Genomic DNA, 13,650 nt, shown 5'->3' with positions numbered 1-13,650 from the left:
CAGAAAACAGAAAGCTGCAAAGAGCTTATACTTTCATCATAAAAACATACCTTTTTTTTTATTTGGTTGGAATCAATATTGAAATGAGATTCCTACCAGAAAATAGCTTTTTCAGGCACACTAAATATCCCTTGGTTCAGCAGAATATTTAATCCCCTTGGATCAGGCACTTGGATTTTCTTAGATCATGCTGAGATAACAGCATTCTGCTGTGTTCTGGCACCATAAAATCCTTGCTTATGAAAATAAAAGAAAAATATGGCCTCTCTGGGAACATACATCTCTGAATTACTTTTTTCCATAGTTTATACATTGTAGTTTCAAAATCAATTTTTACACAGATATACCACATTCTCTTTATGAGTCATGGCAAAAGCTCTCCCGCACCATTTTACATGGGCCAAGTGTACACAGGACTCTTCAAAATGATGATCCTTTCACAATCTTGGCTGAGACTCCAGCTCACGCTGGGCAAGTGCCAACGAGTAACTGGAGTCAAACCCCCTCCAACAGCACCATCTAGTGAGAAGAAGAGAAAATAAACACATGCAAATTTAAACAGTTTTCACTGCATTCTGGAAACTAACAAAAGGCCAATTCTCTCCTAATCTCCCATTACAACTGCATTTAGGTATAGCTTTCATCAAGGCTCTTTGCCTTGTGAAATGTGGTGACAAGTAGAGAAAGATTCAGCAACTAATTGTAAGCTTTTTGTCTAAAACTGGAACACCACTTGGAACACATATAAACTTGCCTTTGTTTTTATTTTTTCAATGTTAAGCTTGCATTTTTCTTGTTGTTATGAAAAACAGAAGCATTTTTTAATGCTTTAAAAATATTGAAAACATAACATCTGTTTCCTGCTGTGGTATTGGGAGACAAGCAGCTCCAGAATAAAATAAAAATAATATATACACATAATCTTGACAACTTTTTGAGCTCTTTTTTTCATATAATTGTAATACCTTCCATGACTGTATTATTGAAGCATGAAAATTCTTATTCATGAAGAAGGGCACACTCAGCTTCTATTAGTAACTTTAACGTGACCAGGTTCCCTAGTTTCAAAGACTGTCTGCTGAAATTGTGTAGGTGCTTATATCTTTTACAGGGTCAGAGCCAAATGCTTTGGCTATGTGGAGGAAATAAAGCAATACAGTTCTTAATTGTGAGTGTTTTTAATGGTCTTGTTTAAATAACTTTTCAGTCAGGAGGAACAGATTCTGTTCCAGTTATGCCATCTCATTTTCAAGATGAATCAGGTTTACAGTGTCCATGCAGTAAGCTTGTCTAATCAGACATGCTCTAGGGGCTGTTCGGATCAGCATTACCCACATGCTAACTCTGAGCATTCATTTCCAGACATTCAGCATGATACTGTCATTTCTTGCATTTCCAGACCTATGGTTGCCTGGTCAAAGCCTCCCCCTTACCCCACAAAACATAAGTCCACAAATCTCAAGTAGGCAAAATTTCATTGAATATTTGGTAACACTATCTCAGCCTTATATTTGATGCACTACAAAGCATAATTCTTTTAGAGATAATTCTACCCTCTACAGGAAATTATATCCAAATAAAAGGCAATCTGCTCTTGACAACACCTCAGTAATTCTCCCTTTGGAATGCTGAGAGGGAAAAGTGGGCTCAATTTTATAATCTTCAAAAGAAAGAGTTAAAGGTCTCCACGCATTAATTCAATTATTTCAATTTCACACACTTGGGCAGTAAAATTCAAATTTCATAGGATTACTTGAGGTCTCAAACTGCAAACTCTACATGGCCAAAGGTTCCTTCATCCTCACTGCTCAGTTAAGCCCAAGAAAAAGCCTTCTTCAGGATTCCCATACTCCTCCTGGTAGGTTGCTGGTACACTGCTGCTCCTTTGTCCTTTCTCTCTCTTAGTATTAGTTTGTAAAACAAGTTACTTGCCCTTCTTTGCTCACCTACAATGACAATGCGACCTACTGGAATTGTCTGGCTCCAAATTAAAACTATTATTGTCAAATAGCTAAAAATCCTTCTACAAACACAACAGAGAAATTAATTCCCACTGAAGAGGAATAGAGAGAATGCTCTCCCCAGCTTTCATGTCTTGTTACAGCACCATTTGGGTTGAAAGCTTGCACTCTGCTTTTTCCTGTTTTGTGTTTTAATCTCCACATGCTATTACACTTTATTTTTCTTCTTTCTTTGTATTTTGCAGATTCTCTTCAACCAGTCATCTGTGACTAAATCTCCTCCCAAGGAATTCAGTTACATCTGATTTTGACAGCTTGTTATGGTATCTTGAAATCAAAGTAAAATCTTTTACAAAAATAACAGATTAGGAAATTTTACTAGGTAGACACCAACAGGAACCAGATTCTGACATTTATATTTGTGTTTCAAGATACTACAATTCCTTTGAGAGTTCCACCGAAACTGGACCGAGAAGAGAGCACATTGGCCCATCTCCTGCTTTGGATTGACGGATCCCTGTAATCCCTGTAGGTGTCATGAAAGTTACCACAGTTAATCCTTTAAGAAAACAATGTCAGAATATGCCAATAGTGAACAAACAAACAATTCCTTCTTTCCCCGAATAGGATTTCAATGTTAAAAATTAACCACAGTTTTTCTCATTATATAGAAGAGGAACGCTGATTCACCATGCACTGATTCTCTCACTACTTAGAGAGCAAGATAATAGAGAATAGTACAAATACACTATACATACCGCATATTACACACACTGTATGTAATCCTGAATGCATGGCATGCACATTGCACTGACTGTATTACCCAGACACAGACAACACGTACTGCACACAGTAGGGACAAACAAAACGAGCTCCATGATTTCACAGGGTGGGGGTGGGGAATGAAACCTCACCAGTTATGTTGTCACTAGGAGTTATTTCACTGAAGCAACACACAGATAAAATATTATGATATATTGCAAAGACGAGAGAGACATTATCACAAGTTAAATTCATCATAGAAATGAACAGAAGCATCCGTAACTACTAGTTATGGATTAAAAAAAAAAACAAACAGAACAACTGAAATCGTACAAAAACAGAACTCCAAACCACAAAACAGAAAAGGTACTGAGTGCAGAAGTGAGTGTATAGAAGCTCTTAGCTGGCACTAATAATGTTACACCTATGAGTTCAAATATCTTACAACTTAGTTAAAAATAATATACCAGGCATGAACATACTTCATGTAGAAATAGCATGATTGACACTAAATTTAATATGCTATATTCTTATTCTTACAGTGTTCATATTAGGTATAGAACTTCACCATATTTAATAGATAAACTGACAGTATATCTGGTGCATTCCTACAATCCTGTTTCGAACAAACATTTATATTGCTAGCTAGCATTTTTTCAATATAGTGACAGTGTTTTCACAAGTTAAATAATGGTCATTTATTTACGAATACAGAGAAATCTATGATTTAGCAGGGGGTACCCTACAACTGAAGTACAAATTTATATAAACATACAAATTTATATAAAATAAATTTATAAAATTTTTGGATGTTTAAAAACATGTCTCTCCAACTTCAAAACTAAGGCTCTTCAATGAAATCTAAGCTAGCAGGACAATAATACTCCTGGAGCATTTGTTGATGCATATCTGTTGCAGCATTAGTGTGCTATAAACATGGTGAATATGTTTCCTCTATTGAAGGGAAAGAGCATAAGACAGGTAGAGCAAGTTGTCTTAAAGTCAACGAACATACGTGAGTTTTCCACTTGTGAAACAAAGCTGGATGTGACAGCAACTAAAAGAAAGGACTTCCACTTAACTTTTCCCCCCCTATGGTCTGGTCTTCAGTATGGCTGAAAAAAAGATTAACCCAAACAGTATGAGGGATTCAAGCTTAATTAGAACAGCTGTATGTGTTGGACACACCACAGATGCACTCAGTATAGGTCATATGGGGTATGACTTGATTTTTGTGCTACCATGACATTCAGTGTTTCTGTGGCTTTACAGACACATTAGGGAAAAGCAAAAAAAGTCTCTTGTCAACTAAACCATAAGGAACATTCTCCTTATTGTGGTATTAGCTCAGGAGATCAGAATTTCCACATTAAGAACAAACATGGATCAATCACATTAATGTCCACATACATACCATCCAAAATAATGTCCCTGTAGCAAGAGCTGCATACTGTTCAATTGTAGAAAGCACACTGAAGATAAGGCATATCAGCACAATAAGGAAGCTGTAAATGAAAAGAAATTAAAAAATTAAAATAATGTAATGCAATGTAATAAGAACCTACAGGGAGGACAGGTAAGCAAGGCATTACAAATTATCTGTCCACACGGAAATGTCATTGATATTGGATTATCCCAAAATACAGCTCGTAACTTCTGCATGATCCTGCTTCCTGTTGAATAGTTTATTTCTCATCAGACACTGAGGTTTTGGGTTGGATATTATGAAATGAAACTAAACTATAACACTAGCTTTAGCCTCCCTCTAAGATTTGCTCTTTCCTAGCCCCTCAGGAAAATAGCATTCCTTGTTCTTTCCCATTGTAAGGTCTACTACGGCTGAATCACCACACAACCCCCCAGCATGTTTAAAATATTTGCCTTTTTGCTGTTCTAAATTCCAATTAACAGCAAAGAGAAATCCCAACTAAGCCAGAGCTTAAGAGGCTCTGCCCGCACTTTTATAACCAGTTTCTAAAAGGCCCCAAATAAATAAAGTCTGACATTTGGCATTTGAAACACAACCTAGGTCAGATTCCATTTTTAAATGAAACAAAATTTCACAGCAACTATCAGAGAGAGAATGGGAACATAAGGATTTGTTCCCTGGTACCCCTTGCCCAAGTGAGTCATAGAATCATATTGGGTTTGGGCTGGAAAGGGCCTTAAAGGTCATCTCATTCCAACCCCCTGCCATGGACAGGGACACCTTCCACTAGAATAGGTTGCTCAGAGCCCCATCCAACCTGGCCTTAAGCACTTTCAGGGATGGGGCACCCATAACTTCTCTAGGCAACCTGTTCCAGTGCCTCAACCCTCACTGTAAAATTGTTTTCCTAATATCTAATCTAAACCTGCCCCTTTGAGTTTGAAGCCATTCGCCCTTGTATTGTCACTACCTGCCCTTGTAAATAGTCTCTCTTCATCTTTCCTGTAGGCCCCCTTCAGGTACTGGAAGGCTGCAATTAGGTCACCCTGAAGCCTCCTCTTTTCCAGGCTGAACAATCCTAATTCTCTCAACCCTTCCTTGTAGGAGAGGTGCTCCATCCCTCTAATCATCTTGGTGGCCCTCCTCTGCACTCAACAGACTGATGTCCTTCCCATGCTGGGGACCCCAGAGCTGGATGCAACACTCCAGGAGTTGTCTCACCAGAGCAGAGCAGAAGGGCAGAATCATTTCCCTTCACCTGCTGGCAATGTTGCTTTTGTTGCAGCCCAGCACATAGTTGGCTTTCTGAGCTGCAAGTACACACTTGTCCTTAGGGAGGGGTGCCTGGTTCCCAACATAAGACTCAGGACAGCCAGGGCGTTGCAGGAAACTCAGCCCAACTGCCTGTAACCCCCAGAAATCCTCTTCCCCCAACTGGAAGGTAAGCCTGCCCAGCCCTATTGCCCTGCCTTCAGACTCCTTTAGCTGACCTTTAGACTCCTTCCCTGAGCAGCTTCAACTGTGCCCACTACCCCACAGGATTGCTCCTTACCTTAACAGAACCTAACACATCTGGGAAAGAAAACAAATAAAGACCCAAACTGGATGCTGTTCTCTACACTAGGCACAGGCAGCTCTCAGTTCCCAAAGAAGCCTGTGTTCCTTTTAAAAACATGACAAGAGCAATCAACAAGACTTAAAACATTCACTTGTTAAACACAGTGCTGGTTGTTAGGGCTGTTTTTCACAATTCTTTGAGACAAGCAACACCAATCCTTTGCACTCAACAGAAACTTGCTGCTAAATCCAGTAACTAAATCATGCACCCTGTCACAGATCTCTGTGTTAAGGCCGATGAGATAACTAGGCTGCTCAATGATCACCTCAAAACACAGCGCAGGCAAGTCCAATGCACACACTGAAAAATGATCACTGAATCATTTAGGTTAGAAAAGACCTCTGAGATGATCAACTCCAACCTTTGAGATCACTGAGTTCAACCTCCAAGATCGTACTACAGAATCATGGAAAGGAAGTTTGTAGGTAATTCGGCACAAAAATCAAATAGATAATGAACTGATGGATAATAAGGACAGACATTATCACATATCAACACAAACACATATATGAGAATATACTTTTACCTGGGCAATATATAAATACGTGTTTCTGATTTATCTCTAAAACCTTCTCATTTTACCTTGTACCTTTGAGCATTCTAAGCACAAATAAGCTGTGCAGACAAAGCAAGAGAAGGCAAAGATTATTCAGTCATTTGAAACATAACATAAAGGTTCCCCAAGTGTCCAGCCCTTCTATCTGTAATATTCCCACAATTGCATAAGACCAATACACGTGACAGCATGAACATAAATGGTTTCAGTTGCACAGAGACAGCTAAGACTCTCTGGATAGAAAGTCCAACATACAGAGAATTAGCAGTTCAAAGCAAAACAAGGAGTTGCAAAGGATGGTCTAAGCTGTCTGATTACACTTTGAACATTATTACTTACGACATCTTTTAATAATAACAGTTGTGTTAAAAAGTTTTACCCTGTCAATACCTGAAACCACAAGAGGGCACTGAAGCAAAGACAAACACACACAAGGGAAGGGACCCTCATAAGGATTTAAGGTGAAAGTTTGTGTCCCTAGGTGACAGGAAGATAAACTTAGGGTTGGGGCTAATCGTTTGCCAAATCTCTTTGCTTGTCACTACTACAGAAACTGATGGCTGATGTAAGAACTGCATCAAGTGCCAGTCACTGCTCTACCTACTTTTGTGGGTTTTCGTGCACATGGATCCATTACAGTCTTACTATTTTTTTTTTTTCACCTCCACAAAAACTCTTGCAATTTATTGTTGTGCTCTTTCCAAGCTGGTGCATGAGACACCTTCATACCCACAAATACACATCATGCCAAGCAAAACAAAGATGTTTGGTCAGATACTGCTGCTTCTCATGTTTCTTTGGCATTAGAGAGATGATACCCACAAGGCCCACTAGCAGAGCTATGCCAGTGGAGCACCACAGCTAAGATACTAAGCCTGTTACACTGGCATTACTATTTTGCTTAGCTCAACTGCATGTAAGGAAGAGAGGGCGCAAAATTAAGAGATTAAAAAAAAAATACACGTCGTCCTCCTCTGGCATGAGCCTGCTGTTTGTGGTTTCCAATACACAGCTCTCGCTGGAAAAACTCCTGGTTTTGTTTTGGTACTAGTGACTTCCTTTTCCACTTTTGAAGCATACGAAGGGAATGAGGCACCAGGAAAATGAAAAATATGAAGTTTGCTCCTTTTTTTGACAGCTTTCTCCTCTTTCTTCAGACAGAAGTGCAACACAGATCCTTAGTTACTGCCTAGACAGCAGACAAGTCCAAAGGAGTTAAATAACTACAAAAAACAGTTGCGAGGATAGACTCTGCCTCAAACTTGAATTTGCTCATGCGAAATCATCCTGGGGAAATTTAACTGGCAAGCCTCAGAAAAGTGAACACTATAATTTTCACGTGCCCAAAATAACCTTATCACTCTTGGTATCACTTTACTGTAATCGCTATTACTCCGTTTTCAAAAAAAAATTACTTGCCTTGATACAGATGCTAAGTATGTAAACTCTGCAACCAGCCAGGTAATATCAGATAAACTAATGCAACTGAAAACAACCTTACAACAAGAACAGTTTTAGACAAATACTAGTAGACCAGTGTATCAGCCCTACCCTAATCAACCCCATAATTCCAGATCGCTAAGTTAAGAGACCTTTGTTTCAGACAAACAGAGCCTCACCTGCACGTCAAAGCCCTCTTGTCAGTGACAGACACTGGACACCCTCAGGAAGTAAATTATATACCATCTGAAACAAGTTAGTGTGCAAAATATTTAGTTATTTCAATGGTTGAGTGGGTTGAAGGGGCTCTAAACACGGACATTTAAATTAGGCAAACTAAATGTGGAATGATAAGTATATAAACTGGGGGGAGTTGTCTGGGAACCCCCAACTGTTGCTCAGGGATATGCAGGGCATCAGTCAGCAGGTGGTAAGCAATTGTATTGCGCATCACTTGCTTCTCTTAGGTTTTATTTCGCTCTCTCTATCTCCCTTTCATTGCAATTATTATTAGTAGTAGCATTCATTATTATATTATCCTTTGTTTCAATTATTAAATTATTCTCATCTCAACCCATGATTTTTACTATTTTTCCCATTCTCCTCCCCACCAGTAGGCGGGGCAGGGTAATGGAGTGAGCAGCTCCGTGGTACTTCGTTGCCAGCTGGAAATAAACCACACCACTTCTCTGTCTCACAGTAAAAGATTAAAAATACCTTAGCTTCCACATAGTATCATTCAGAGACCTAAAGATCTAAGACCATTAGATCTATAGATCTGATGAATGGTTAACCAGTAGCATCAGCTACTCGGGAAAACTTTGCTGAGCATACAGCCTCATGCAGATTTCAGCAGTTGTATATGGGGTAACAGAACAAACATTCGCCATTAAATCTGCCCTGATGACTCCACCCCAGTACAGCACATTTTTCCTCTAAAGGAGAGAGAGTCAGCAGAACACGGGAATTTCTTTAGCAGTGAGAAAAGGCTTAGTCTCTGGGAAACCACCAATCTTTTATCTCCTCAAACCCATTGCTTGTTTACCCTCTATGCACAAACACGACCATCTTCAAGAAAGGAAGCAGAGTGATGATGAGTTCAGGCTTTCATCAGCTCTGATCTCACTCTTAGACTGGGGGGCCAAGCAAGCACTAGAGATGATGTGATAGAGTGCAAAGTTTTTCATATTGTCTCTCCCAGGTTATAAAGTAGAATCTGCTTGCATGTAGATAAATCACAGATATGGATGCCATCAGCAGATGCGTTCAAAAATACTTAGCTTTGTGGTTAAGTCATATTTAACAGTGCTACATTTCTTTTAACACAAAGAAATTTGCAAGTCTCTGATTATCTCTGTACTTCTCAATGTGAAACCATGAAACCACTGTTAAAGCAGCAGGGACACTTACAGAACAGCAGATGTTTTCTTTCATGGACTCAATTTTTGGTAGACTATTACAAGACAACTCATTTCCTCTCAGACAGACAGCACTATTTTACTAGAAACCAGTTTCTGTGGATGTCTTCTGTTTTCACAGGCACTGCATACCTGGTGGAGTCAAACCCAGAAGTGGAGCTATCTCAGTGCACATGAAACACTACCAGCGTGCAGAAGCCCAGTCACACTTGGAGCTCATGCACATCCAAGCCTATATATAGACTTGGGATGTGCATCTGTGCTACACCACCCACTAAAATGACAAGCACATACCTAGACATCGGTGTATAGAGAGTTACATGAGACAATGTGTGCACAGGCATGTGTGTGCATGTGGGCAAACATATAATAAATAAAAAATTTTGCCTTACTTCATGAAGCCAGTCAGACAATTTAGATTTTTTCTTTTTGGCTCAAACAGGTTTTAGAAGCCAGAGCATTTCCAGGAAGGAATAATTCAGCTGACAAGGGAACATGTCTAGCCAGTATATGTACTATATTTAGCAACAAATAGGGAATATATTAAGAGCTAAAAGTGGATTTAATGTTTTCTGGCTATTCTAGGATATATTTTGACTTACAGAACAGACTTAAGGCTTTTTCCTGACCTCAGTGGCAGCTGCAGGAACTTGACACATTACAGGTAGCTATCAGTACTGTGCAGCCTTCAGCTCTGAGCTGCTGTCTTTTTTCTATATTTAACTACGATTTTTGAACATTAGCATGTCTTTTTTGTGGCTTGCAACAACGTGTAGAATGATCAAAGGAACAATTAACCACTTACTGAGAGATAACAATGCTCATTTAGTAAATGTCACAGGTAGGAGAACTGATAAAGGTTTATAAAATATGTCCAGTGATATGACCAGGAACATTTTTTATAAGGTGCATGAGACACCTTGGAAATACTTACTCATCAGATTAATACAGTCTCATGCACATGCAGCTGTTCTCATAACAAGTATTGAAATGTGGGTAGATTTTATTCCTTCTTGCAATGTTTCTTACATGTTCACAGTGGGAGTCTTTCCATAAACCTGAAAAAGGTTGCCATTAGGCTCTAAATTAAGCTGAGACCTCAAAAACATTTAATAGATGCAAAGAACCATGCATAGTTCAGCTCGATTTACATAAATCCAACTTGAGTTCTATCCCTCCAGAAAGCCAGAAATTTTCCTTGTTCAGTGTGGTTTAAGAGCTGGCTTAAGTCTGCTCTTTCTAACAACTTTTATTCATTACAGCTATCAGTCTCAAAGGTATCCAACTCTCAGTGCCCTTGCATACAGAAAATACTGTTTTATCTGATAACAGCTGGATCCGTGGGGGGGGTTTTTTGCGGGAGGGGAGCAATATGAAGTCAATGGCTAGTTGTAGTTCATCCTCTCTGTCTACTGGGGAAAATGACTGTAACTAAAAAAGAAATATTCTGTAAATAAAAAAAATATCTTTCAGGTGCATCTATGTCTTTGGTAGCATTCTACCTAAGATCCCTTCTTGAATCCATCTGCCCTTATTCTTGCACAACTGGATTGTCTTTCTTTGAACGTACAGCTTTGTTCAGTCACACGCATGATCAGTCATTGACCCTGTAAATCAGAGGGTGGTTTGGTTTTTTTGCTTTGTGGGATTCTGTTTTGTTGGGATCTTTTACAGAGCAGATAACTATTTTTTCCCATTTAAGCTTTTAACTGTGATAGGTTTCTTAGGTAAACACAGTAACACAAAGTTTAACCTCCTCTAAGCATACAGCTTTACAAGAACTGGAAGGATGACATTGAGAATGAACAACACAACTGCACAGATTAAGCATGGGCAGCTTCTTATCTTGATCATCATAATTTGCAAACCATAATGCTGCTGCATATCCAGTTCACATTAGTTCATTAAAACATACGACAGCATTATCGTTTCATCTTTCATCTCCATGGCTTATATGTACTGGCACTTTTCAGACTGAACAGAAAGGTCAATGGCATCAAAAAAGGACATTTTCACTCAGCTTTTCAGGCAACAAATAGAGTTATTGCAATGACAATTTAGAAAGACAACTTCAGGTAACACACACACTGAAGAGGATCACTCATTTTGTCCTACATTCTGCCACATTCCAGGCCAGAGAAGTAATTCCTTACTTAATTCACATAAAGAAAATCCTGATGAAAAACTTAAAGAGGTTTATATTACTGCAAGTCAACATAAATCCCTGACCACCTCACACAATACTGCATAGTCATTTCCATGGTGCAAACAGTTAAACTAACTCATTTAAAGTAACTTCTTACTGCAGCTAGGCACCAGGTCTTTCCTGTTCTTTCATTCAAGGTATCTGGGGACTGCTTGAGGAAAAAAAAAAAAAATCTAACAAAAGGTAGAGTTAGAAGGGGAACAGATAGAACTTGTCAAATGGAAGAAAGCTGACAATAACAAAAGAAAGGATTCTGTGATCATAAACAGGATCACCAGGAAGCTAATACAGGACGGCCTGTATTAGTTATTTTATTGGATCAGTCATTTTATGGGTTCATCATCAAGGTATAGTGTCCAATACAACTGGTGCTTTTAAAAGTGAGAAACTCAGATAGAGCTCTTTTTTCAAAAAAGAAACAGCATTTCACCATACAGAGAAAATAATTTGATCCCTAATGAAATTTCCACACATAAACACCTTGTATGTGTAGGTCTTACACTGAACTCTTCAGCAAGTCTGAACTGAATACTGGAAAGACACTAATTCAGTTAAGACTATAGACTACCAGAGCACAGTGTACTCATTTAGTATTCTGTCTACTAACAGAATACAAAATGAGCATTCAATTATGCAACTGGTGGACACCAGAGGTCCTCCACCACTTACTCCATTAGAAAAATAAGTTTGTTTGTAAGAGACTGGTCCAGTGAAGGTACATGGTTAGAATGAAGGAGCCCTGTACTTCAATTCCTCTTTGCCCATATCTTAAGCCAACTTTGACTCTTTTATTAACACATTAGTTTCATTAACTACAGTAGTTGTTCATGAATTAGCATAAAAAAAATCACTGTAACAAGGAGTTAGAAGAGACCAGCAACCTACCCAAACTGTAGGCGAAGACGAAACAAGTTTAAAATAAATAATAAAAAACCCAAATAAATAAATAAATGCCTTAGTGCTGATAGGAAAAGAGAGAAAGGTGGTGGGTTAAATCTCTGGCCAAGTAGGCTCTTTGCATGGTTTTTCTCTAAGGATTTGTCTTATCTTTTTCTGCTTTGTTTTTGAGGTAGGGGAAGGAAGGAGGGGCACAAACCCTTCCCATCTTCCCGCCTCTCTGCAGCAGGAGGATGCCCAGCAAAAGGGGGATATACTTGCATTCATGTAGAAAAGCATGATTCCCTCCAGGAACTGGCTACAATAGCTTCCTGTACAACACGCGCTTCCTCTCTGTTATGTCCTACACAGGCCAAGCTAGTAGACATATCACTGTTCTCAGCTGTCACTTGCCATCAAAAAACCCTTCACCAGACAAAGTGAGAATGCTCTGTTTGTGTTAGCTTAGGTCTATCAGATGGAGCTTCCTGTTAATATGTATTTGTTCCAACTCTAAGGCAAAGTATAGTTGGTGCTTCCTGAAGGAAACAATGGCATAATTTTTAACCAGCTCCTTGACTCTTTGTCAAAGAAATACTGTCTGCTATTTCCCCTGCGAGAAAGCAGCCTTATTGTACAAGAAAGATCATATACGATACAGGGTAGTCCAATATTAAGAAAAACAGGTTAGCTACACAGCTAAATAAGCAAGGCTTCTATCAGACTTACCTGGCTCTTCTGGGAGATTAGAGTCTGTAAAAATGATTTAAACTACGGGCAGTGTACCAAAGCCCAAAGCACACAATGAATCAAGAGTCATTTAGGATACAGCACCAGAATTATTGCAGGAAAGGCATTTAAGGTCTTGGCAAAGGGTATGATTGCAGTAGAAATGCAAACCAGACGTCAAAATGCTTCAAGAGGAAAGGTTAACTGCTCACAAAAAGCAATGTTATTGCATCCTGCAACGAGGTATTGATTCCTTTGAGAACAGGCATGGACGAACAGGAAAAAGATGATAGGTGCTGGGCAAGAAATTGGAAAAAGAATATGCTACATATAAAACCAGTGCATGACCCAAGGGATGTGAAACACTTGACTGCAGTGGTTCTGATGCGCCTGATCATTAATATGAAACCCCAACATAGCAGACATGGAAGGAGTAAGTCCACACACACAGTGGGGAAAGGATGTCACCCAATACCAGACATCAAAAGAATTTTTGCAGTTTTCTTCACATGTATGTCAGGCTTACCTAGAGAAAAATATGTCATCAGTCCTCTTAACTGAAGACTGGAAAAATACAGTGAATACGCTGTGAAAGATTTTCTCTTGTGGTTTGGTGAAACACTACAAAGCAGAAGAGAAAATGTAGTTTTCACAG

General features: G+C 39.0%; 1 protein-coding gene across 1 annotated transcript in view; it reads right to left on the bottom strand.

Annotated features, from left to right (window-relative positions):
* The window catches only part of KCNQ1 (potassium voltage-gated channel subfamily Q member 1), a 342,106-nt gene that overhangs the window by 292,490 nt on the left and 35,966 nt on the right, over window positions 1-13,650 (bottom strand). Inside the window, exon 2 of the mRNA XM_017813948.1 lies at window positions 4,138-4,228. Coding sequence (XP_017669437.1) covers window positions 4,138-4,228 — 91 coding nt within the window. The remainder of the gene's footprint in view (window positions 1-4,137; window positions 4,229-13,650) is intronic.

This window comes from Lepidothrix coronata, unplaced genomic scaffold (genome assembly GCF_001604755.1).
Source record: "Lepidothrix coronata isolate B3197 unplaced genomic scaffold, Lepidothrix_coronata-1.0 Scaffold1, whole genome shotgun sequence".
NCBI classification, from domain to species: domain Eukaryota; kingdom Metazoa; phylum Chordata; class Aves; order Passeriformes; family Pipridae; genus Lepidothrix; species Lepidothrix coronata.
Note: the sequence above shows the minus strand (reverse complement) of the source record. Positions and strands in the feature narration are given on the sequence as shown.